Genomic DNA, 27,038 nt, shown 5'->3' with positions numbered 1-27,038 from the left:
TTCCTCCCTGCCGAACACTTCCAAACTGCTGTACAAGCTCTAGTCATCCCTCGAATAGACTACGGAATTGTGGCCCTCAGCGGACTCCCGCTATCCACAACAGCACCCCTAAGAGCCTCCCTGAACGCTGCCGCGAGACTCATTACTGGCTCAAGAAAACACTCGCATATATCCCCAGACTTAAAGTCTCTAAAATGGCTGCCTTTTGAAGCTAGAATACAGCTAAAAATTGCAGTTATGACACACGCGGCCGTGCACCACAATGCACCCAACTACCTCGCTCAAAAGTTGTCTATATCAGGAGGTTCGAGATCCAATAGAAGTACAAAAAATCTACTCCTGAAACCTCGTAGATTCCGGAAAGAGAAAACATACAAGCGCTCCTTCTCAGGAATGGCACCCAGGATCTGGAATGAGCTCCCTCCTGAAACCAGGCTTATCTCCTCCACTGCACTCTTCAAGAAAGAGGTGAAAACCATCCTTCTGGCCAAGATCTCCTGACCGTATAGGTGCTGGATCAGAGACTCTGCATTGCTCTGTATCTCTGTTCACCTGGTCCTTTGGCACTATACTTCTACTTGATGGGGGACATTATTACACTACTCTTAATACCGACCAATATATGATACACTTTGGGTTACTGATTCACTCTCCCGATGCCCCCACTCAGTGTTCTCTCTACATTAAGTCATTGGTATAAGCCATCCACACACCCAAGGTGTACCTGAACACCTCTGTAGTGGGATCAATGACTGGTGCCGTCTTATATTACTTGTTTACCTGTTTGTATATTGATATGTTTTATGTATGTTATTATTATCATACCATGTCAGTGACTATTATTCTGCTTCCATTATCTCTGCTCACTCCTACTGCCCCTACCCTGTCATTGTGAAGTGCTCTGATATCTGTAAGGATCTTGTTCGCGCTATATAAAACTTTGAATAAATAAATAAATAAATAAATCGTGGTGCTCCCCCAAACACCACATGCAGCTGGGGTGAGGATCTGTCACCGACATCCGGCGCGCACAAGACGAGCACGCCTTAAAGCCCGAAGGCATTCGAACACTGTCCCCAGAAATACACAGAAACGAAAAAGGGAAGGCCTGAAACAGGCCAGGAACACTATCCGGATCCACGTTGCACGCGGAAAAGGAAGAAAACTGACCTAGGCGTGCTGGGGTGGGACATGTGACCTCGCTGAGGTAATGTTCGCGGACGTCAGGGCGGAGTCGCGTGATGCCGTGTCCCCCCCCCCGGCACGCAGGGATGCTGTGGCAAAACTTTTCCGGACCCAGTCTCGCGCCTGGGGATAATTCTACGTTCAGTAATCTGCGGCTAGTAGTGTCTATCAGATCCGAGATACGGCGACCCCGGACCTGCCTCAAGCCTCCAGCCTAAATCCAGAAGGCCCCCCTAACTGCGACCAGGAGCTGGTAGGAAGATCTGACCTCAAAAGGCACCCCTGCACCCAACGCCCCACGGCCTTGTGTGCCCAAACTAACGGTGCCTAACCAACCCTTAACTTCCCAACATACGTCTCGAAATGGTGGTCGTAAACAGTAGTCCTTCTCCCTGCCTGCAGTGCTTATGCAAACCAGAGGTTCTCCATACAAAACAGGGTGCCGATGAAACCGCACTCTGCACCCGGCCGCCCCAGTGACGCTGAGGATGCACCTTTTGTGCTACTTTGTTTCCCCATTTGCCCGGACCCAAACCCCTAGGAGCTTTGCTCCCACAACCCAGTGGCCTGCTTGCCAGCAGCCACCAACCGGAGGACCCCCTTTCCCCATTGGATAACATTGGGCCTCAACATTCTGCACCCGGCCGCCCTAGTGCAGCGGAGGGTGTAATAAGAGCGAATCACTGATCCTGGAGGACCCCCCCCCCACCCCCCCCCCCCCGAGTCTAACCCAGAACCTTAACTCCCATAGTCGATAACTTACCTGTGAACGAATAACTTGTTTTTCCTCCATAGGATAACATGGACTATTTTCTTCCAAAAAGTTTGGAGTTTTGAAATCTAAAATTATTATTTAAAAAAATAATAAACGCACAAATAACCAAATAGTATTTACTTACCTGTTTGCAGGAAATGTCCCAGTGCTGAATCTAGGCATCCAGCACGGATTTAGAAAAGTAACATAAAAAGTAACTTACCTGTAATTTACTGAAAAAGCCTATTCATTTCAATGTAATGTTTTGCTAAGTATTGCAATCTACTGCATCCCCTGTAAATCAAAGCACAAGTTCTATTGCACTTTCAAATTGTTCTACATTCAGCAACTTATTACTGTAAAGTATTTAATGCTTACATGTGCTAGGCTTGCTTGGTTAAAAAAAATAAACCAGTATTTTTTTTATACAAAAACAATTGGTCTAGCATTCAGTCCTTGAGTGTGTGAATTCATTTGCTGACTGAGTGTGTACATCAAATGCTTAACACTGTCCTCTGATATGGCCTTAATGCTCAACAACTCTACCACAAATAGAGAGTAAGGTCTAACTTTAACCTCTGCCTATCTCTGGGGTCACCTGGACTCTATATACACTAACTCATTTTGGTGTAGTATATGAACAATAGTTACTTACCTGTAAACAGGGGGTTCTCCAGTATTGGTGTCTTTCATAGATTCACATGCCTGAATCATTCCCCGTCGTCGGAGTGGGAGCGCCACGGTATATAAAAAAGCAATAATATGCCATAATATATATAGCAAATATCAAAAATACTAAACCAGGAAGTAAAGTAGCACCAGCTACAGTAGAAAAAACTTCCACATCAGTGACTATCCTAGTCGTTATGTATTAGTCCAAACTGCAGCCAATCAGGCGACAGCACCCACCAGGATGTTCTCCCCAGAGGCTCAGGCTCTCAGATTTTCTCGCACAGGAGTGAAACCCAATAATGCCTAAGTGAGTCTCTGGGGGGAGGCGGGAGGGTTGCATGTGAATCTATGAAAGACACCAATACTGGAGAACCACCTGTTTACAGGTAAGTAACTATTGTTCTTCTCCAGTATTAGGGGTGTCTTTCATAGATTCACATGCCTGAATCCGAATGGTAAGCAATACTCCTAACAAAATGCTCGTAGACATCAGAGTGTCAAATATATATAGTATGCATGTATAACAATCATCATCAACATGTGAAATAACGTCTAAAGAGCATAGAGAAGGAGGTGGAAACAGAGGCTCACCTTATTTGAAAAGATTGTGCAGCACTGCTCTTCCAACCGAGGCATCTGCGTCGTCTGCTGAATCTAGACAGTAATGTCTAGTAAAAGTGTGTCTGCTAGACCATGTAGCCGCTCTGCAGATCTGTCGAAGAGGCACACCAGCAAAAAGGGCAGTGGAAGAGCTAACCACCCTTGTAGAATGTGCTTTTGGCAAGGACTGTAAGGGTCTACCGGCCTGCTGATGGCAAAGTCCTATTGTAGAGGAGACCCATCTAGCAATGGTCTGTTTTGAAACTGCGCAGCCCTGGCGTTGCCAGCCAAAAGCCACGAACAGTTGGTCTGTCTTGCGAATGGCAGAGGTTCTTGAAAGGTAAAACTTGAGACATCTTCTAATATCCAACGAATGCAGTGCCCTTTCAGCCGGAGACTGTGGGGCTGGAAAGAATGTCTTGAGGACAACCGGCTCATTCAAATGAAAATCCAAAGGCACCTTTGGCATGTAGGTTGGATTAGTACGTAGTACCACCGAGTCCGTGGTGAATTGGATGAAAGGCGATCTAGATGTAAATACCTGAATATCGCTCACTCTTCTAGTAGATGTTAAAGCGAGTAATAATGACACTTTCCAAGTTAAAAATTTCAGGTCCACCTTATGGATCGGCTCAAAAGGGTGACGCATGAGCTGAGTTAGTACGACATTCAGATGCCATGCAGGTGGAGGTTTCCGTACAGGCGGAAACATACGAAACAATCCTTTAAAAAAATTGCTGAATGATCCTTTCGGAAAACAAGGAGTTTGATCCATCTTGACGAAATCTAGAAATGGCAGCCAGGAAGACTTTAAGAGTCGAATGCGACAACCCCAATCTGGCCAAGTGTAAAAAGAAGGGTAGAATTTGCTCAGGCTTGGCATGAATGGGATGGAGACCGTTAGACTGGCACCATGCACAGAAACGTCTCCACTTAAATTGGTAGGTCTTGATCGTAGATGGAGCCCTGGCTTTCGCAAGTACCTCCTGGCAATCCTGTGGAATGTTTAAGTGTGCAAATTCCATGTGCTGAGGAGCCAAGCTGACAATTTCAGCGAGTTCGGGTCCGGATGGTACACCTTGCCGTTCTGGGTGGATAGAAGATCCGGAATGCGAGGAAGTTGGATAGGGTTGCATTCCGAGAGAAGTAGCTCGGTGAACCAGTATTGCCGGGGCCATCGTGGAGCAATCAGAATCAACCGGCATGGCTGCTTCTTCATCTTCTTGATGACTTTCGGAATCAGAGGTAGCGGTGGAAAAGCGTAAGCGAATATTTGACTCCAATTCATCGAAAGGGCATCGCCACACGAGTCCTTGTGGGGAACCCAGCTTGCAAAGTATGGGCATTTCCGGTTCTGTTGCGTCGCAAACAAGTCCAGATCCGGATGCCCCCAAGTCCGAAAGATGCGGTCTAGAGATGGTTGATGTAGCTCCCACTCGTGAGTGCAGCCTGTTGATCTGCTGAGAGAGTCTGCTAACACATTCGCGACTCCCGGGACATGGACCGCTGACAGATGTATATTGCGAGTCAGAGCCCAATTCCAAATCTCTTGTGCCTGTTGCGACAGCCGGGCTGATCTTGTGCCTCCCTGCTTGTTTAGATAATGCATGCAGGTGGTGTTGTCTGTCCGAATCAAGACTGTGGCGCCCTCTAGGGTCACCCGAAAGGACTTCAGGGCTAGAAAGATGGCGTGCAATTCCAATCTGTTTATGTGCCAAGTCATTTGGATCTTGTTCCATTTTCCACTGACAGTCATGCCTTGGAGGTGTGCCCCCCAGCCTGTCATTGAAGCGTCTGTCGTTACTATGAACCTGGGCATTTCTGTGAGGAAAGAGCATCCCACTTGTATGTTGTAACCTTGACTCCACCATTGAATCGCTTCTCGCATTCGAGGTGTTAGTTGTACGATATCCTCGAAGGAACCCGACACCTGTAACCACTGGCGACTGAGCTCCTCTTGCAAGGGCCTCATCCGAAGAAGACAGTTGGGGGTGAGAAGAATACATGAAGAAATCATCCAGACAAAGGACTTGAACATGCGCACTGAAACGCACCCTTTTGACAACAGTGTTGCCGCAAACCTTTGTATCTTTTCCTGTCTCTCTTTCGAGATAAATACTTGGGCGAGCTTGGTGTCCAGTGTCGCTCCCAAGAAGGTCTTTCTCCTTGCTGGCGTGAGGTGCGATTTGTCGAAATTCACTGAGAAACCCAGGCTTTGCATCAGTGAGAGAGTTTTTTGTATGTGACTTTTTACCATGTCGAAAGAACTGGCCTTGATAAGGCAATCGTCTAGATATGGATATATCTGTATAGACTGCATTCGAAGGTGAGCTGCCACCGGGGCCAGTATCTTCGTGAACACTCTGGGGGCTGAACGCAGTCCAAAGGGAAGAACCCTGAACTGGAAGTCCCTGCCAGCCACTCTGAACCTTAGGAACTTCCGGTGCCTGGGAAAAATTGGAACATGGAAGTATGCATCCTGAAGGTCGAGTGTCGCCATATACTCTCCCGTCGAAAGAAATTGGAGGATTTCCTGGAGTGTCAGCATTCTGAATGACAGTTTTTTGAGGAATTTGTTTAGGTCACGTAGGTCGAGGATTGGTCGCCATTCCCCAGATTTCTTTCGGATAAGGAAAAACCTTGAGTAGAATCCTTTTCCTCTCTGATGATGAGGTACCCTTTCTATCGCTCCCTTCCGAATCATAATGTTGATCTGGGCAAACAGCTCCTTGAGATGTGCTGGAGGCGGTCCTTTTGGGGGGAAATTTGGGGGAGTTTTTACAAATTCCAAAATGTGACCTCTGGCTACTACGTCCAGAACCCACTTGTCCGTGGTAATCTTGGACCAATTCAAGTAATTTTGGGATATTTTTCCTCCAATTTGGTTCGGGTTGGGACAAAGTGGTGGCAGGATGCGTTTCTCACTTCTTATTGTCTCTTCCACGATAGTTGGATTTTCCTCGAGACTGGGAAAAATTTCCTCTTCTCTGTCCGTAAGTCTGTTGATATGGCTGGTATCTTTGGTTTCCCTGGGCGGAAGTATAGGAGCGCTGTTGGTTATAGCCTCCTCTATTGGAGAAATTCCCTCTTCCTCCACGAAAGGAAGACTTTTTGTATTGTAAAGTGCCCAGCGAACGCACTGTCTCAGTATCCTTTTTGATGGATTCTAGAGCATCGTCAACATGCTTTCCAAATAAGAATTCTCCATCGAATGCCATATCTATAATTCTTGTTTGGACCTCCTGCCGAAAGGATGTTGCCTTTAACCATCCTTGCCTCCTGAGAACAGCTGCACCGGCTAACTGACGAAAACCTGTGGCAGCAACGTCCACTGCAGCATCAATTGTCTCAGACGAGACACACTCTCCTTCCTGAAGGATCTTCTTAGCTTCAGCCCGATCTGGCTCGGGGAGTTTGTCCACATACGGCGAGATGTCTGACCACATCTGCCTCTCGTATCTCCCTAAGATGGCCAGAGAGTTAGCAGCCCTAACGGTTGTGGCTGCAATTGTAGAAACCTTTTTCCCGATAGAGTCTAGACGTCTCCCTTCTTTGTCTGGTGGAACAGAGACCTGAGACGTTGGGTTAGAAGACCTCTTTTGCGCTGCCTGCGCTACTACAGAGTCTGCTTTCGCCTGTCCAACGAGGCACGCTGGAGATGAAATTGGTGCTCTATATTTCTTGTCCACTCTCGGGAGCACTGCTGGCAAAGAATTTGGCTTGGACATTATCTTCAGTCCTTCCTTCCATATGAATTCTATGATAGGAATGGTCCAACTCTGTTTTTGTGGCGTAGATTTAAAGTCATACAAGAAGCAGTCTTCTTGTTTTGACTCCATAGTAATCATGAACCTCCTTGTTGCTCTATCCATGATCTTGTGGAATGTGGCAATGTCCACAGGAGGTGACTGTGCTGTAGCAGGTTCCGCCGGAGAGGGCGTGTTGGCATCGTAATCCTCATACTCCGACAATTCTGACTCATTGTCTATCTCTCCTTCTTGCTCCTCATGATCTGAGTACTCTTCATCATCTGCCTGAGGAGCTGCGACCTGTGACGCAGACAACCCTGCATGTCCTTCCCCCAACGTCACTGCAACAACCGGCTGTGCCTGCTTTGAAAGCGGCGTTGTTGTTCTAGGTCTTGGTGTAGATACCTGAGAGTCCCCTGACTCTGAAGGTGGGAAACGCCTATAGTAGTCGCTGAGCATATACTGTAGATTGCGAAATAATTCCTCAGGCATTTGCGAGGTAGGATCAGGTCTGTCCTCATGTGAAACAGGCTCCGTTTCATGCATGTCTTCCTCCATATCATCTTGAATCTTAATTCGGAGGTCAGACGGACTTCTGGCCGCTCCAAAATTTCCATCCTCATAGGATCCTTCCTCATCTGAATCCAAAAGTTTCTCTGGAACTACTGGCGTAGAAGAAATTGCGTCATTAGTAGCTCTTTTCTTCAACAACGTAGCTGTGGTTGCAGGGGAAGGTAACGGTATCCCCGATGACTGAGCTGACCAAACCTGTAAGGTAGTGCAGCTTGACAGTGTTGGCGTCGATGGGGTCTCCTCCGCCACCGACGAACCTGTCTTTTGCTGCTGAATGGCTTGTCCCGTCGACGGTACCATCGTCGACGGGTACGTCGTCGAGGTCGTAGACGGTAGCTTAGTCGACGTTGATTTCATCGTCGACGAGGATTTTATCGTCGACGGTAACGTCGTCGGCGAGAGCTTCGTCGACGGCAAAATTTTCTTCGTCGGCGGGGAGCCAATCGTCGACATCAGAGTCGTATACGAGGAGCTCGTCGACGGTACCTTAGCCGTCGTCGACGGGACTACAGACGACAACGAGATAGGCCTGATCTGTACATGAACCAACGTAGGCAATGAGGCCGAAGACATGACTAACGTCGGCCTAGGTGAGGAGAAAGTCATAGTGCAAGTAGTAGACGTGACCACATGAGAGGAAACACTCCTTTTTTGACGTTGAAATTGTCAAAGGTGGCAATTTAGGAGGCACAGACTTCGAAGATTTCTTGGGAACTGCAGATTTCCCAGACTTCTTAGAGGGCGTACTATCCATCTGAACAGGTGTAAGAGTCTTATTTAAATCACTAGGTACAGAGGTATCCAGAGAGGATTGGGCCTTCTTTACCACCTTTGCCCTTGGAGATGAAACTTCAGTTTCAGCCTTCCTCTTAACCGACATTAGTGAAGAACCAGAGGCAATGCTTCCTACCTCAGATACCGGGTCTTCCTTGTCCTTTAGTCTGTTGAGCCACAACAGAAGTCGTCCTTCCCTGTCTCTGATGGTCTTAGGGGGGAAGGTACGGCAGATCTTGCACTCCTTTGCCTTATGGTCAGGATAAAGGCAATATAAACATTTTTTGTGGGGATCTTCCTTGAATAATCTTGGTTTCCCACAAGAATCACAAGCCCTGAACAGGGACTTAGAGGTAGACATCTGAAAAAATTTAAGAAACTATTAGTCTTGAAGAAAAAACTGAGCAGAGCTCAGGGAGACTCCCTTCACACGAAGTGCAGTAGAAAATCTGAGAGCCTGAGACTCTGGGGAGAACATCCTGGTGGGTGCTGTCGCCTGATTGGCTGCAGTTTGGACTAATACATAACGACTAGGATAGTCACTGATGTGGAAGTTTTTTCTACTGTAGCTGGTGCTACTTTACTTCCTGGTTTAGTATTTCTGATATTTGATATATATATATAGATATATATATATATATATATATATATATATATATATATATATATATATATATATATATATATATTATGGCATATTATTGCTTTTTTATATACCGTGGGACTCCCACTCCGACGACGGGGAATGATTCAGGCATGTGAATCTATGAAAGACACCCCTAATACTGGAGAAATATAGAGCCAGTTTCCTACGAACCCTCACCCTGCTCAATCTCTCCGCTGCCTTCAACAAGGTCTCCTAGAACTCCCTCATCAGAAGACTGCACTCTATTGGCATACAAGGATCCGCTCTCCAATGGATCTGTTCCTTCCTCATGGTAAGAACCCAAAGAGTCAGACTGCCACCCTTCACATCAGAGACCAAGAAACTGCTATGCAGTGTCCCACAGGGATCGTCCCGCAGCCCCACTCTTTTCAACATATACATGACACTGCTCGCCAACATCATTCAATCACCACATCACCGTCAACTCCTACGTCTGACACCAAACTCATCCTCTCCCTGACAAACACCACCAGAACCAGCTTCACCAACTGCATGTCCATGACAGCAGACTGGAAGCTCAACTCTGACAATACAGAAGTACTGGTCTTCGGCAAGAAGACACCCCCCCCCCCCCTCCCCTCCCTTTCCCCCCCATGGGATTCCACCTGGTGGCCGTCAGAGCTAGGACCAACTCCAATACCCACAGACCACACAAGAAATCTAGAGATCATCTTAGATGACAGGCTCAACAGGACGGCTCAAGTCAAACCAGTATGCACCTCCTGCTTCCATATCCTAGTCATGCTGCGAAAGATCTTCAAATGATTGCCTCAGAACACCAGACAGATCATCACACAAGCACTCATTACCAGCAGGCTAGACTACGGCAACACTCTGCGCCTGAATCCCCAAACTACTCCTGCATAGACTCCAGATGATCCTGAACGCAGCCACAAGGCTCATACTCCCAAGCTGCACCCACATGCCGCTGCACCCACATGCCGCTCGGAGGGCTTCACTGGTTCCCCATTCACATGCGCAGCCAAATCAAGCATTTTACGCACACATAGAAAGCCCTACACAACACAGGACCAGAATACCTGAAATGTCGCAAACACTTTCACCAACCCACCAGACACCTACGCTACCTATGTTCGGTTACTGGACGTGCTCTCACCATAGGATTAAGTGATGTGTGACGAATGTGCACTATTCTCTACAGGATTTCATATACAGACCGTCTGGGCACACCTAATGTTCTGAAAATTCCAAGGGGAGCTGGGCTTGCTGTGGTGGAAGAAAAGTTTCTTCTCTTCTGGAAAAGCAGTTGCGGTATGTGGAATGGTCCGAGTAGTTTTCCACACAGGAATTAAGACTGCCTTTGAACAAGCTTCTCTGGTAGAATTAGACAGAAAGAACTTGAGACAGAGAGCTGGTCCATGATAATATGAACGCAGACTAAGATCTAAGATAGACGACACATGCCTCCCGAACCAATTTCCCAGTCCCAATTTCCCAGTCCACGGCCCAAGACTCCTGAAAAGTCACTTTCTAAACCATGCATCTCGCCCTATTTAACATACGCTATTACTAACCGAAACATACAGGACCCCAAGTGAATGCAAGTTACTCTTGTTCACTTCATGGATGCATAATAACTATGGTTATACAGCCACAAGTAACCATATGTGTTCTAGACAACCAATTAATGCAGCCACACAATTGATTTATACACATGTGCAGCTTTTAAAGCACTTCCACGGCATTCAGAAATTGAAAAAGAAACATTTTGAATCATGTGCTTTCATGTTAATAAATATTTATTCTTTTTTGACAATTTTTACTTTCTCTGACCACATTTTAAAAACAATTCCAACTCACTCTTCTTGCTCTTAAATATTGTAGATCCAAGGCATCGTGATTTGGACATTCCACACTGCAGCAATCTAAAACAGTACACTGGAGAGAAGTATATTTTTTCTTTAGGAAACCAAGGCAAGCTTGAGACTTTCCATCTTAATTTATAGTATTCTGCTGAATCCAGATACTTGAGGGTTGGGTGGAGGAGAGGAAGATTTGTTTTATTTCTAGCACCCAGGACACATTGAACAAGTGAATTCCACAAAATCCTTCAACTTCCTTTTGCTTGAAGTGTTTTTCCTTCTTGAATGGAATCCACTCATGTACCCAACCAGAAGACTTGTCCCATTTCATTTCACTTGCAGCCATCTCCAAAACCGGATAGTCAAGATAGTAAATGGACGATGCTTAACCATTAATATATTTCCTGGTATTTTGGCTTAACATGAATGATCTTTCACACGTCGCATCCACTAAGTCACTGAGGTTACCTTGAACTTCCAGAGTACATCAGAGATGCAGAACAATGTCATGAAAGGAAGGAAAATGTAGGATGAATGCAGCTATTCTGTTAAGGTCAACAAACAACATTGTCTGAGGCGAGGTAAACGAAACCATCTAAAAATCCTGCATAATAATTCATTGCATGCTTTGGAAGCACCGACTTTTCCACAAAATGTACAAAAGTTGAACAATATAAAAAAAGTTTTGGTAATCTAAGGCTGCTTGCCCTGAAACTGATCGTAACCAGCTTTAAATTCTAATGGTTACAGAGTAAAAAGGCAAATTTTAAAACCACCCAAAACAGTTTCCTAAGATAATGGTAAAATCATTAACAGCAACTCTTCAAGTGTTCAGTCCAGGAAAAAAGGCTGAGTTACTTTTTCAGCCATGGATGTGCTTCAATGGAGGCCTTGCTACGGTCCCCATAATCGTACAACAGTTCTTCACCTGCCTGAATATCCCTGGAGGCAATTAAGATAAGATGAGGCACCGTGTTAATGTCATGAAGTTTCGTGTGACAGTTACCAGCTTTGCTGTGATTTATCAATCTTCCCAGTCTATTGGTTTCTCGAGTAGCGTCAACACTAAAAACAAAACAAAAATGCAGAGGCATGCATTATTGATTGCACCAAAGTAAAGCAAGGAAATTTACTCAAGTTAGTCTACCTTACAACCATTCAAATTGCCTGCAGATTGTTACAAGCAGCCCCAACCCATTTACCCTCTCCCACCCACTAGTTAGCATTCACAATATGTATGTTACTTACCTGTAACAAACATTTGCAGCATGGGGAGTTGTAGACTGACATGTTGTAGGATCGAATGCCATTTTGTACTAGGTTCCGAGTATTGAAACAGTTTTTTTCCACCAAAAGCATTATTTTTGGAATCTATTGAATTATTCAGGATCATCTGAAACCGCAAGGTACGGGAGACAGAAAGCTGAATTTGTCAATATCTAGGCTATCTTGCTTAAACCTATAATTGACATGCATTGGCATACCCAATAGGTCTCGCCTTTGGGACCTGTATTTAATTATGCAGCACAATATACTTGGTGCAACATCAACTGTTGCATAGCTTAACACTTATAAGGTCCCAAAGGTGAGACCTATTGGCTATGCCAATGCTTGTTTTCCTTTTGGTCATGCTGAGCAGCAGGTGTAAAATAAGATTTGTTGCTGCAGTACAGCATCGCCAAAAAGCATTGGCAAAGACGTTAGGTCCAAAAGGTGAGACCTATTGGCTTTGACAATGCTTGTTTCCAGTGTGAGGGTACTACGATGTGACAAAGGTGGGATGATTTTTTGGGACCTTAACCTTGTTCTTGCATAACAATTGCTGCCGGTACTGGAACCTGGCTGGTCCCCATTCTATGCCAGCGTTTGTCCCTTGTAACCGAACAAAAAAAAAAACGTGGGTGTACCTGAGCAAAACGTACAATTTACAAACTTCCTCTGTGTATGCCGGTTTTCTCTAAGACTACGTGCGGACTCTCCCCATCACTATACCCCTCTGATAGGGTTATGTTAGTAATGACATGATATTTTCCTTTATCTTGTCAAATATTTTCAGTGAAAAATCTGTTGTCTACACGTCTCCCGTGCAATGAGGGTGCATTGGTGCCCCCCACTATACCTTGTTACAATGAGAGTTTAGGACAGATGAGCGTGAAAAATAGGTTCCGCATTTTTGGGAACCCTCACGAATGTACCACTGCGTAGGTTCTCATTTGCATGATCCCTTTTCGGATACGTATTTTGAATGCGCACATCCACGAATCGAAAATAGACTTTACAAAGCATAAGTTCTGGACACTTTGCAGAGTTGCCACAGTCGAAGAAGTCCGCTCTGCAAGCATAACCTACCCGTTTCACCTCTTCAGGGTCTCTATTAAGCGACAATTGCAAGACTTCTAGCTTCTTGCGCATCTAGTAAATGTCTGTAACTCGAGCCATATAATACTATTTTGCGCTTTTTGTGGAATCGAAATGTACCACTACACATGTGCTGGTGCCAAAAGGAATTCATTGCACGGCCAACCGTAGCAGCACTTCAAAGCCAGGGAGACGCCAAACATCTTGAGGCTTGTTGCTTTGAAGTGCTGCTGCCTCCGAGGCAGAGCGCGACGTGCGCGAGCGGGATCTCATCTCAACTGCACAACGAGTCCCTAACAGCTTTGCTTACGAGCATGGCATCTGAAACCATGAGCGTGTGGGTAAACACTGCCTTCGATGAGTGCCAAGCTTTCTAATTGTACACCCGCTGTGTCAGTCCATTTCATTGTTGAGTGGCTTAGATCAGCATAGTTAGCAGAGCAACACATATTTACATGTTTAGTCGGCTGATGAATGAGGCCCCCGCTCTGCTCTCAGAGCCATCTGGTAAATGACATGCGGTTTAGAAGAAGCCGTAGCAGCTGTTAAAGCCTAGAAGAACAAGTGATCGTGGTGGAGAGAGGGCGGGGCATCCAGTAACCATATGTGTGTCAGCACGGGTTTACAGTTGCCTTGCTGTGCAGCCAGGAACGAAAGTGAAAGCAGTCAGCTAATTTTCGAAGCACACACTCGTGCTTGTGGCGCGCCACAAGCACTCCCACAAGGTGTATGCCGCCACAAGCACGAGTGTATGCTTCAAAAAGCTGAACGACGGCTAAAGGTCTCCTATGTAGCGCATGAGCGCTGCGTAGGCAAGACCTAAAGAACAAGTTACTTACCTTCGGTAACGCTTTTTCTGTTGGATACAGTATCTGCCTGTGGATTCCTCACCTTGTGAATATCCCCCTGCATCAGCAACGTTCGGAAAATTCTTTGCAGCTCGCCGGCGTGGAAGACGTCACAGGAACGCACGACATCGCGCGTGGCTCCGCTGACGTCACAGACTCCATAATAGGCCTACGCCGGCATGATGACATCAGTTCCACCCTTTTTTCCGTGCCCTCGAGGCACACGGAAGGCCCAACAACAATAGAAATGAACACAGTATACACAGTACAAACTAGTCAAGTTAACACACATAGTGTGAATATAATATAGTAAACATGTCCAAGAACACATTCCCTTTGAGGATAACATGTATACATTAAAAAACATTACCAGAAATGCAGGTATAGAAGAGTGGACAATGGGGAGGTGGGTGGGCATGTGAGGAATCCACAGGCAAATACTATATCCACCAGAAAAAGCGTTACCGAAGGTAAGTAACTTGTTCTTCAGATGGATACATCTGCCAGTGGATTCCTCACCTTGTGAATTGATTCCCACAGCAGTCCCCACTCCTGGAGGAGGGTGTCCACTCCTCTATACCAGAAAGTCCTGAAGGACAGAACGCGCAAAGTGGCCGTCCCTCCTCACCTCGGTATCCAAGCAGTAATGCTTCGCGAAAGTGTGGAGGGAGGCCCAAGTTGCCGCTCTACAAATGTCCTCAACAGGAACACCCCTAGACAAAGCAGATGTTGATGACTTTGCTCTAGTAGAGTGGGCTCTTATACCCTCTGGAGGTTCCTTACCAGCCAGGGCGTAGCAGATCTTGATGCATAGTATTATCCATCTCGAAAGTGTGCGCTTGTGCACAGCTCTTCCTTTTCTGCAGCCAGCAAATCCAACAAACAGCTGGTCATCCACTCGATACTTCTTTATCCTATCACGATAAAAGCTCAACGCCCTCTTAGGGTCTAGACGGTGAAGCTGCTCCTCCTCCTTGGAAGGGTGAGGGGGAGGATAGAAGGTAGGAAGGGTAATAGACTGTCCTAGATGGAAGGGAGTTACCACCTTAGGCAGAAAAGCAGCCCTGGTCCTAAGAACCATTCGTTCAGCATGAATGGGGGCTTCAAACTAAGAGCCTGAAGCTCACTTACCCGCCTTGCCGAGGGAATAGCAACCAGGATGACCATCTTAAAAGACAAAAGTCTCATGGGACACTTGTGCAAAGGTTCAAAAGGAGAACCCATCAAAAAAGTAAGCACCAGATTCAAGTCCCATTGAGGTACAATAAAGGGAGTAGGAGGAAATGTATTCGTAAGGCCTTTCAGAAATCTTAAAACAAAAGGAGATTTAAATAAGGACGGCTGATCCGGCAGGCAGAGAAATGCCGACAAAGCCGAAAGATAACCTTTGACTGTAGCCACAGCAAACCCTTGCTGCGCTAAAGAAAGAGCAAATAGAAGAATATCTGATAAGCGAGCCCTCAAAGGGTCAATGGACTTCTCCCCACACCAAGTCACAAATTTAGACCATCTGTATGAATAGATTGACTTGGTGGAGTCACGCTTGCCGATAAAATGACATCCACCACATCATGTGGGAGAGAAAAGGAATTCAGTTTGCCCCGTTCAATCTCCAGGCATGAAGGTGTAAGGTCTGGAGGTGGGGGTGTAGAACCTGCCCCTCCATCTGAGAGAGGAGATCTGCCCGGAGAGGGAGACGGAGCGGCGGGCACGAGGAGAGGTGGAGAAGATCTGTGTACCACACCCTTCTTGGCCAATCCGGGGCGATCCATATGACTTGGGCCCGGTCTTGGCGAATCTTCCTCAGAACCCGAGAAATCAAGGGCATGGGAGGAAACGCGTAAAGGAGTTATGAGCCCTAACTCTACTGAAACGCGTCCCCCAAAGCTCCCTGCATCGGATACTGGAGACTGCAGAATGACGGGCAGTGAGCGTACTCACGAGTGGCGAACAGGTCCACCTGGAGTTCCCCACGTCCGAAAGACGTGACAAACTACCTCTGGATGAAGCCTCCACTCGTGGTCGGCCGAGAACTGCCGACTGAGACTGTCTGCATGCACGTTCAGAACTCCGGCGAGATGATTTGCCAACAGACAAATCTGATTGTCCTGAACCCAGGACCAGAGACACAGAGCCTCTCTGCAGAGACACTGCAACCCCACTCCTCCCTGTTTGTTGACATACCACATCGCGGTGGTGTTGTCCGTCAGGACTTGAACCGACCGCCCGCGAAGGGAAGGGAAGGGAAGGGAGAAAGACCTTGAGTTCTAGACGTATTGTCCACAACTCTATAAGGTTGATGTGAAGCAACCTTTCCTCTGGAGACCAAAGACGCATGATCTCCAGATCCCCCAGATGAGCACCCCACCCTAAAGTGGATGCATCCGTTATCACCGTGGCAACCGATGGAGGTAGATAGAAAGGTTTTCCTTGAGACAGATTGCCTTCCACACTCAACCAAGATGCATCCGCTGCAGCTTCTTTGGAGATCCTCACAGACTCAGATCTCCGTTGTGTTGATACCACTGCCTGCGGAGACACCACTGGAGTGCCCTATGTGCCAGCGTGCAACAGTGACAGGACTTCCTCCTGCAGGAGAAGTAGGTGGTCCTCCAAGCAAAATCCTTGGCAAGGAGGGTAATCCGGAGGAAATTCCCGAATGGGAAGAGCATACCCATTCTCTACGAGATTGAGAACCCAAAGATCTAATGTAACCGATTCCCAATCCCATAGAAAATGGGTAAGCCCACCCCCCCCACAGGACCCGCTTGATCCGGAATGGCGGATCTAGGGCTGCTTTGCTGATGATGGAGGGGGTTGGGAAGCGGAGGAGGAGGAGGCTTGACGTCTGAGGACAAGCGCTTTGTCTCCCCCTGTAGGATTTATATAGTGGATTTTACTGTTGCTGCTGCTGTTGAACTTGACGGTAGGGTCGAAAGGACGAACGTCCAAAACCTCTATACCTCTTAGTCGCAGAGCCTCTGGACTGCAGCCCCAAAGATCTGGCAGTAGCCCTACGGTCCTTAAATCTTTCTAAAGCTACATCAGTTTTTTTGCCAAATAATCCAGTACCATCAAATGGCAAATCCAACAAGGCTGCCTGAACGTCCGCAGAAAAGTCAGATGACTTCAGCCAAGCAGCCCTTCTAGAGGCAACAGAAGTTCCCATAATGCGAGCAACTGAATCAGCAGTGTCAAGTACACTTTGAATCACTTGACGTGCAGCCGCCTGTGTATCAGCCAACACCTCCTCAAAATCCTTCCTGTTGTCCTCAGGAATTTTTGGAGCCAACTGCCGTACAGGGTCCATCAGGGCATGAATTTATCTCCCCAAGAGACATGTGGCACTGGTCGATTTTAGAGCCATACTCGCAGAAGAGAAAATCTTCTTCGCAGTCTGATCCCGTTTCTTGGACTCCTTTTCCCCAGGCACTTGAGGGAAAGCACCAACAGACCTCTAACAGGCTGCCTGTATAACCAGACTTTGAGGCAAAGGATGCGAGGATAGAAACTCAGGACCACCAGGAGCTACCCTATACCTCCTTGCAACACCCTTAGCCACTGCAGGAGCTGTAAGAGGCTTGTTCCAAACCTCCAATATAGGCTCAGTCAAAGCCTCATTAAAAGGAAGCAATGGTTCTACAACCGAAGATGGGGAATGAAGGACCTCAGTCAATATATTAGCATTGAATTCAGCTGTAGGCAAAGATAAATTCAAAAGAGCTACAGCCTTTTTAATGACCACATGGTATGGTGCAACGTCCTTTGAAGGGGCATCAGAAACAGAGCTTTCCCCTGAATGGGAGCTGTCCTCTAAGCCACTAGCTTCCCTCAAATCATCAAAATAGTCCTCCTGAAGCTCACTTTCTTCCATCTCAGCCTCAGCCTCTCTATATCTCTGCTCCTCTAGAAGACGCTGAGCTTCCCGCCTCGATCTTTCCTTCACGGGCCGCGCCGTCGGATCCGTGACCGACTCCGACTGAGCCAGAGCCGAGATCGGATCCGGAAGCCCAAGCTGCTGCTCACGAGGTCTAGTCGGAGCCGGCGACGATGGCATCGGCGTCGACGACCTCGGTAGCGCAGAGAAAGGCCAAGGCGGAGCAGATGCCGGCATAAATGGAGCTGGAGCATAGGAGTGGGGAACTCCTAAACTATATGCCAAAGGACCCATAGGACCCGAAAGTGCACCAGAGGGGTACAAAGCTCGAGTAGACTCCATACATCGCGTTTAAAAACAAAGTAGGGTCTTGACCTGGAGCTGGGAAGGGCGGGTAAGAACCCACAGGATGCCCTCTCGGAGGTTACGGATTCACCTCCTCTTCCACAGGCTGATTGACTGGAGTCACGGAGCCCTCATGTAAAGGACCCTCGTCTTCCTCTCGAGCCGGGGACGGCGCCGTAGAGGGAACCAACACCGGAGCCGGAGAATGCACCGGCGACTCCAAGGGCGAAGCCTCACCTTCTGGAACACCAAGCAAAGGAGACACCTCATCTTTTCTATGCCTCCTCTTAGGCGACTTCGGCCTCGACTCCGAGTCCTAACCGGAGTGATGACGAGATCCATGCCTTCGTTTCTTATGCTTTTTCTTCGCTGACCTCGAAGCATGACCAGAAGACGACTTAAAAGGCTACGCCGTGCAGGAACTCGACCTACTCGAACGCAATCTCGAAGTCTTCTTCTCTTTTCTACCTTTCAACTTCGCCACCAGAAGTTTTGCTTCCCTCTCTCGAAGAGCCTTCGGGTTCATCTTCTTACACGAAGAACAGCCTTTCACATCGTGGTCCTAACTCAGGCACCAGATACAATCCTCATGCGGGTCCGTAATCGACATCATCTTGCCGCACTCCCCACAAGGCTTGAACCTGGTCCTCTTAGACAACATCCTCAGCGAGAAACATGCAAGAAGCCAAACAGATAAAAACAGTAACAAAGTTACCAACAGCTACAGAGGTTCCCTGAAACCGTTAGTGTCGAAGACGCAGAAAAAAGGGAACTGATGTCATCACGCTGGCGTAGGCATATTACGGAGTCAGTGACGTCAGCAGAGCCGCGCGCGATGTCGTGCGTTCCTGTGACGTCGTCCACGCCGGCGAGCTGCAAAGAATTTTCCGAACGTTGCTGACTCAGGGGGATATTCACAAGGTGAGGAATCCACTGGCAGATGTATCAATCAGAAAAACCACCACCAAAAAGGGAAATCGCCCTAATCACTGAGAACATATAAATATAATAAACACACACCTGCACAACCTGAAAATAAAATGCCATTCAAAGAAAGGAACAGGAGGGAGGAGTAGTACATTTTTATTTCTTTCAATCCTATGTAACATTGTTATACAAGGTAGAAACAAGAAAGACTGTTGAATATTATTCTGCTTGAGTTTCGCAGTTTAGGACTGTCATTAAAATATTGTTTTGTCTTCCCTAGGATTCCTCCAGTTGTGGGTGTTGGGATTAAAGGTGGAGGGTGTAGAAGCATGTTTTAGGGCCAATCTAACTAGGTTAAACAATGTAGAAAATATTAAAATCTTGTTTTATCTTTTGGCAGTGTTTAATTATTTTGCCGAATGGTGAAATGGTTGGCTTATAAGAATCTTGAGAGGAAACCTCGAGTCATCTAGGGTGGGCCCAATGGATATAAGGAAAAGACCTCTCTAAATGTTATCCAGTGACATGCTTCATCATAGAGTTCTTTCCGACCCTCCGACGGTCAGGGCATGCAGCAACCTCTTTCCTTACAAGGGAGCACTTTTTAAGGAAAAAGTGTGTGGGATCTATAGGAGGCAACCTTTAAAATTGCCAAGGCGGTGCCCAGTTAGTATTTATTCACAGGTCCATCTGACAAGCTTATCAACTGGGAAAAACAGACTAGCTGGAGTTACTGTCACTCCTTGGCCCTCAAGTGTGATCAACTAGTTTCTGCCACATACCCAAATCCAGTGGCTTTCGTCAGGATCAGTATGTCCCTATTAATACCCTTTTGGGAAACGGTGGCAGTTATTTCATCATTCCATGCAACACACATACTGTAAACTACCGTGATAACCTCTCTTAGAAGAGGGTCCACTTATTTAGTGGCCCTTCTGGTGCCTCATAGCGATCTCTGGATGGGAGTGTGCCCAGTGGTCACACAGTCATCATGGGTTCCCACCTCAGCCTGCATGGAAAAGGTTTTTCCCCCTACATCCAGTGGGCCCACCCTAGATGACTGGAGGTGGACTCTCTTGAGCATGACAATGTATATGAGGAGGGTGAGTCACAACATCCGTTTCCCTCCTCCTTTCCGCTCTTGATTTTTTTTCATAAGAATCTTGGACAATATGCACCATCACATACACCCCCAAACACAGAACAGGTAAAACCATTTGATACACCAGCCCCCTTTTCTAACAAGTCAGTATTAATTGCAGGTCACTTGCTAAACACCCCAGATATGCAAGGTATAGTGATAGGAACTGTGAAAAGAGTGCTGTAACAACATACAAGGGATAGTGGTGAAAACATGACAAGACTTTCCACATAATAAAATTGATAACCGCAAGGTGTCCCATTGTTGTGCGATACCTTCAGCCAATTCCTGGCATTTGGCCAAACTGCACTTTTCTGCAGGGGTATTTTAGTCCATAGTAACAATGTTAAATGCAAGTCTTCAAGTCCCAGAATACAATATTATGTCTGTTAAAAGGTCAGGATTCACTTAAATTGGGACATTTGACATGGGGACATTTGGCACCTATGCATGTGCACCAAACAGTTGCACTACCTTAATACAGTCAGGCAAATAATGCAGTAAAGAAGGGGCGAGCATGCTTAAAGCGTCCGGTGCTTTAGAATGCAGGTCAGTAGGGAGTAGACGATTGATCCAAACGGTGTCCAGAAATGTGTTTATTGAAAGTTTTGAATACAGCACTGTTTTTTTTTATTTTTTATTATTAGTAGTCCTGTACCCCAGACAGTCATGCCAGAGTGTGAGAGTTTATGCAATATTAAAAAGGGTAATGAGATGCAGGTGAAAATGCAACAGAGACTTTCTATGTCTAAAATAGACCATCATAAGTTCATTGGGTGCACTGCCAAAGAAAAGACACTACATACCCTGTTTTACTTCACCTTTAAATTATATATGTGCTTTATTGTAATCACTGCATAAAAACAATAGTTTTTGTAAACACTGGAATAAAAGTTTGTATCTACTTTGAGGGTAAGGCAGCTGAATAAACCCAGACTTCAAAAGGTTTGAAAAACAGAGAAAACACCACTTAATCCACAAAAATGCCCGTAGGTCTGTTCTAATACATGATCTTTTTATAAGAGGTGATTGGGGAGAAGGAGGATTATGTCTAAAAGGAGCCATGGACATCTTTGGAAAATCCAGGGATTCACATCCATGCATAACATCTTATGACTACACGTCTCCATAACCTGGGAAACAAAGTCAGTGGTATCTTAGCCAGACCTCATTATATACTTCACTTTGTCCTGGCCATCATGTACCGTCTGTGCAAAGGAGTTTTGGAAATCCTCATGCAATACCTCATTCCTCATGTTCAGAAAAGCATGGATATAGTAACCCGAGAGAAACAGCATTCAAAGAACAGAGTGCTACGTTTGCAGATATAAAGCTTCTTTCTCCGATTCACCGTTTGGTGGAGCTGGAAGAAAAGAATTTGGATAGACTTCACAATAAGGCTCTTAGGAGTTGTATCCTGCATCAGGAAAACTGGATCACCCAAGGCAGGTCTGTGCGGTCTAGAAATAGGACAACCCACTGGTGGGGTAGAGCAAGCCTTGGACCATGACCACAAAAGGGTCTCAGTCAAAGATTCATTACAGGGCCCTGAAGGGAATGCCAGACCTGCAAGATTTGGGTCAGAACAGTGGCCTTGGTCTCCGAAGTAGTGAGCTACAAGTCACCCCTCTCTGCGTACTCCCACCACAAATAGTGTTCTCTTCTGCAGGGGCCACTAGGGGATAATTACATTCCACTTCTGGTGGAGTGTCCAAGCCACTGGCTTTTTGCAGGTCAAGATATGACAGCATCAATATAATAAAGTAGTAACTAATGATTATCTCCCCCCTCAAGATCATAGTCTTCATTGTTGGGAACATGTTCAAGACCTTAAAGAGCATCCAAGTCAGATCCAAAGAGGCCATCCATTCTCCTGAAATGTTGCTGCCACGTCAAGGGGGCAAGAGGACTGTTGATCATTCTGCAGTGGAGCCTTGTTAAGCTAAATCATGACATGGGATGCCCTGAGCCAAAGCCAGTTCTGCAGTCAGAGTGGAATACAGTACTGGTACCTCTGGAGACCAGGGCAGCCTCGATAAAGGGGCAAAGGATGGAGGCTAGAGCAAGAAATTCAAAGCAAAGCCAGCCTGGGGTGGGTCGGTATCAGGGGAGGACTCACCAGCAGAATTCAGACCGGTGGCCCGAACAGATCCTTGGTGTGCAAAACATCATCCGAGACGTCCAGAACCATTCTAAAGAGCTCCAATCTGATGGAGTCCACGTTTTTTCGGAGGAATTAGTGTGTATCTGCTCTAGAATGGAAATCTGATTGTAATAAGAGGTTGAAGCTGGAGTCAGGGCTTTAGAGAGCCAATTATGAGAACTCTCCTCGCAGTGCAAGCAAAGGATACAAAGAGACCTGGGTAAACTTTGTGTACTCTCTGACTTTTCTCTGAACTTAGCCTTGCACTTGACCTTCGACAGTGAATGGGACAGAGAAAGGACCTCTAGAATCGGAGCAGAAACAATTGTTTTTTTACTCTGTAACAAAGCTTTGCTTCTCACTCGCAAATGGCCTCTGGTGTCACCAGGGAACATTTTGGGTGTGGAAAAAGAGGTATTTCCATCAATGAGCACGGGTGGCACAGATATGTAGCTCTGTGTCATATCCGAAGTCAGAGTGTCAAAGTTGTAGCAAAAACTGGTAACGCCACCTTCTAGAGCACAAAAGCTATTGCAGAAATTGTTGGATCCATTCTGCATCCTGAACTGGGTAGACTAGAAGTCCCAAACATGCTGCATTACTAATAGGCAATTAATCTACAACATATAGCTGGTTGGAGACTTTCTACTCCTGACACTTTAGGTTTCATCTTTAAATAATCGTGGAAGTCCAATACGACATTCATATTCCCTTGATCTTCATTAAAGATTCAGGTTGAGATTTGCATTTTTGTTTTTAGCTTGCAGAGGATCAAGAGCAACTGCTGGTTTACACATCGTGCTCAGGAAGGGTAGATGACATTTAAAATACATTCTCGCTAACCAAAAGTTCATCAAAATAAACAGCAATTTAACAACGACACATAGTGGGGATGCGGGGAGTTCAAGGGAAATTGAAGACAGTAACAAATGTACCAGAGAATTGATCAAGACAAGTCATTGCTAAAAGGCTGCTCGAACACAGAATCAACTAAACGAGATTTTAGATAAACAAAGTTGAGAAAGGTAGGCTGATCCATCAGTTCAATCTGCATCTTTGTTATGCAAGAGAAATCATTCAATTTAAATCAAGCTAAAAAGAATGCTATAAGACTGACACTCACCAGTAGGTTTTACTTCGGTATTGGAAGTAGTACATGTAGCAGCCTGTAGAGGAGTCCTGTGCATAGAGTGCTTCTCGTTTCTTTGCATCAGTAATCTCTATGAGATCACCATGGTATTCAACAACAAATTCCCCTCGAATAAAGTCTCTTGTGGCAAACACTCCTCTGCCTTTGCCATCAATAAAATCAATCTGAGCAGGAGAAAAGACGAAACCTTTTTTCCATTAAGAGTTCACCAGTTATCTCAAATGCAAACAAAGAAACCAGCTAAATTCCATTTCATCCCCACCAAGAATTGGTTGAGCAGCAAGACAGTTTAAACGGAAAACCACAAAATAAGAAAACAATCAAAAGCCTTTCACTTTCACCGCAGCCATCGAAATAGTAGACATTTTCTTTTTTAAACAACTGAAGTATTACAAATGCAAGTGCTGTGCACCCACATCATTAGGATATGTAGAGACCAGATTACAGAAATAATATAAAGGGCTAGGGAAAATGAAACTTTAACTCATTTTTAACTACATCATACATTTATAGTTTCCGGCACAGGGCAAAGAAAGGACTTGCCGCCCCCCCCCCCCCAAAAAAAAAACCTTTTGGGGCCAGATGTACGACCTTTACATTTTGCGACTCGCAAAATGCAATTCACAGCAGTGTCTCATACACTGTTAGCGATTCCTAATGGGCTTGTAGGTGCCCTTTACGACCCCATTAGGAATGGCCAGCACTCCCAGGGATGGTGGCCTGCTGGGGTCAGCAGACCACCATGTCCGACTGCTTTTTTTAATAAAGCAGGTTCTTTTTTTGCATTAATTTTTTTAAATGCAGCCTGTTTTTCTTAACCCCTTCCACGCTCATGACGAGCTGGGCTCGTCATGAGGTAGCCTCCTCGCACGCTCATGACGAGCATGTAACATGCGCTTTACAAAATCTCAGCGTGCGAGCGGAATTCCGCCCGCACGCATGCGGTTAAAGGAAAACGGGATTAAAAAAAAAAAAGAAACGTTTGTTTTATTTTTTAAGGGTAGGTAGTGCTCCCTGGGACCACTGCCTGCCCTTAAAAAATATTTTCCCATCCATTCACAAAGGGGAAGGGGTCTCCTTCCCGTTTGCGAGTGGATTACCAAGCGTTTTGCTGCTGCAAAACAATGGTACATTCCATGGTAACTCGCTATTAGGAAGGGATGGAGGAGAGTTACAAACGCTACATTGCAAAATAGCATTTTTACATGCAAGGACACTTTTTTTGCGGTTGCAAACGAGCAGATTGCCAGTTTGCGACCGCAAAAAGCAGTCTTACATCTGGCCCATGGTCCTCTAAAAAAGGAGGAATTATAAGCCAGGTTTTGGGTAGCAAAGTTAGCCAGAAGAAAAAATCCCCACAAACATTAGTAAAGGTGCAGTTTCCATCCAGTCCTCAATGGGCATCTTTATTATTATACTAGTGAAAAGGAATATGCTACTTACCAGTATGCATCTGTTCTTGGCATGTAGAGCTGCTGATATTCATATCTGTGCATAGATCGCCGCCTAGTGTTGGGTCCGGATGATTGCACCTTGTTGTCCTGGAAGAGTCTTCGAAGTATCACGAGATAGGTGACTCCTCCCCTGGACTACAGTGCGCATGGGCATCTTCTCCATCCTCAGATTGTTTTTCGCCATTGTGGCAGAGATGGAGATAGTAAAGTAAGAGATGGCCATGCCAGAGATAATGCTGCAGCAGCGACAGGCACCGGGGAGGAGGGCAGGCGATATGACTGTCAGCAGCCCTACATGCCAAGAACAGATGCATACTGGTAAGTAGCATATTCCGTTCGAGGCATGTGGGCTGCTGAATTCGTATCTGTGCATACACTGTATAGCAGTATCTCCTCCAGCGGTGGTTACCTGTGCCAGCTGCAGCAGTTTGAAAAAGAGTTTTGAGGACAGCCAGGCCTACAGCAGCTTGCTGTTTTGCTTGCACGTCTACACAGTAGTGTTTTGTGAAAGTGTGTATGGTGGTCCATGTGGCTGCCTTACAGATGTCTTCAAGAGGAATATTTCCTAGGAAAGCCATGGATGCCCCATTTTTCTTGTAGTGTGCGCTCTTGGGGGGACGGTTAAAGTGTGTTTTGCCTTTTGATAACATATTTGAATGCATTTAACTATCCATCTGGCTATTCCTGACTTTGAAAAAGGATTTCCTTTGTGTTGTGATGCAAAAGCAACAAATAGTTGTTTTGTCTTTCTAAATGATTTAGTTCTGTCTACATAATAAAGTAGAGCTCTTTTTACGTCTAATGTGTGTAGGGCTCTCTCAGCTACGGACTGTGGATTTTGAAAGAATACTGGCAGTTCTATTGATTGATGGATATGGAAATTGGATACAGCCTTAGGCATGAACTTAGGGTTGGTTCTAAGAACCACCCTGTTGGCATGTACCTGCATGAAAGGTTCTTGAATTGTCAGTGCTTGTAATTCGCTCACTCTTCTGAGTGAGGTAAAGGCAACTAAGAATGCAACCTTCCACGTTAAGAATTGTAGTTCGCATGAGTGTAGAGGTTCGAAAGGAGGTCCCATAAGTCTGGTAAGCACTATATTTAGATTCCAGACTGGGGAAGGGGGGTGTCTTGGAGGGATCACCCTTTTCAAACCCTCGATGAAGGCTTTGATTGCTGGTACTCTAAACAGTGAAAGGTGTTGCCTGTTTAGAAGGTATTCTGCTATAGCAGCGAGGTGTAGTCGTATAGAAGAGTATGCCAAGTTAAATCTTTGTAGATGCAGCAGGTAACAATGTTTTGTATGGAAGCGTCTAATGGGTCGATTTGGTTATTGTTGCAGTAAATAACAAATCTCTTCCATTTAGCTGCATAGCACACTCGTGTGGTTGGTAGTCTTGCCTCCCTAATGATGTTCATGCAGTCTGGGGGCAAGTTAAGGTATCCAAACTCTAAGACCTCAGGAGCCAGATCGCTAGGTTCATCTGATTGGGATCTGCGTGTCAGATTTCTCCATGGTTCTGAGTTAGAAGATGGGGTGCAAGGCACAGTCTTTGATGAGGAGCTACTGAAAGTTGTAGGAACGTTGTGTACCACGGCTGTCTCACCAATGTGGGAGCAACTAGGATTAGCGTAAGTGAGTGTTGCCGCAGTTTGCGTGCCACCAGCGGGATCAGTGGTGCTGGGGGAAAAGCGTACGCAAATCTGCCTGACCAGTTCATCCATATCGCATTGCCCTGTGACAACGGATGTGGGAACCTGGCGGCAAAGTACCGGCATTTGGAGTTTTCTTTTGTGGCAAACAGGTCTACCTCTGGGTGACCCCACGCTTCGAAGAATGGCTGGAGAACTTGGCGGTGAATCTCCCATTCGTGTAGTTGTTGGCTGTGCCTGCTGAGCAGGTCGGCAATCTGATTGTCCTTCCCTGAAAGGTGTTCTGCTAGGAGAAAATTTGTTGGGGGGGAAAATCGCCCACTTTCATATGCTTTGTGCCAGATG

The 27,038-nt window shown here is 46.1% G+C and overlaps 1 protein-coding gene across 2 annotated transcripts in view; it reads right to left on the bottom strand.

The window, feature by feature from the left end:
* Positions 1-10,716: 10,716 nt before the first annotated feature.
* KMT5A (lysine methyltransferase 5A) overlaps positions 10,717-27,038 on the bottom strand; it is a 77,445-nt gene continuing 61,123 nt past the window's right edge. For both annotated transcript variants that reach the window (XM_078667612.1, XM_078667611.1), the window contains exons 7-8: positions 23,560-23,750; positions 10,717-11,862 (exon numbers count right to left, since the gene is read on the bottom strand). In XM_078667612.1, coding sequence (XP_078523738.1) covers positions 11,652-11,862; positions 23,560-23,750 — 402 coding nt within the window. In that variant the 3' untranslated portion in view covers positions 10,717-11,651. The remainder of the gene's footprint in view (positions 11,863-23,559; positions 23,751-27,038) is intronic.

The sequence above is a fragment of the Lissotriton helveticus genome, chromosome 11 (assembly GCF_964261635.1).
Source record: "Lissotriton helveticus chromosome 11, aLisHel1.1, whole genome shotgun sequence".
Classification (NCBI taxonomy): domain Eukaryota; kingdom Metazoa; phylum Chordata; class Amphibia; order Caudata; family Salamandridae; genus Lissotriton; species Lissotriton helveticus.
The sequence above is the reverse complement of the archived record's forward strand: the minus strand, read 5'-3'. Positions and strand labels throughout refer to the sequence as shown.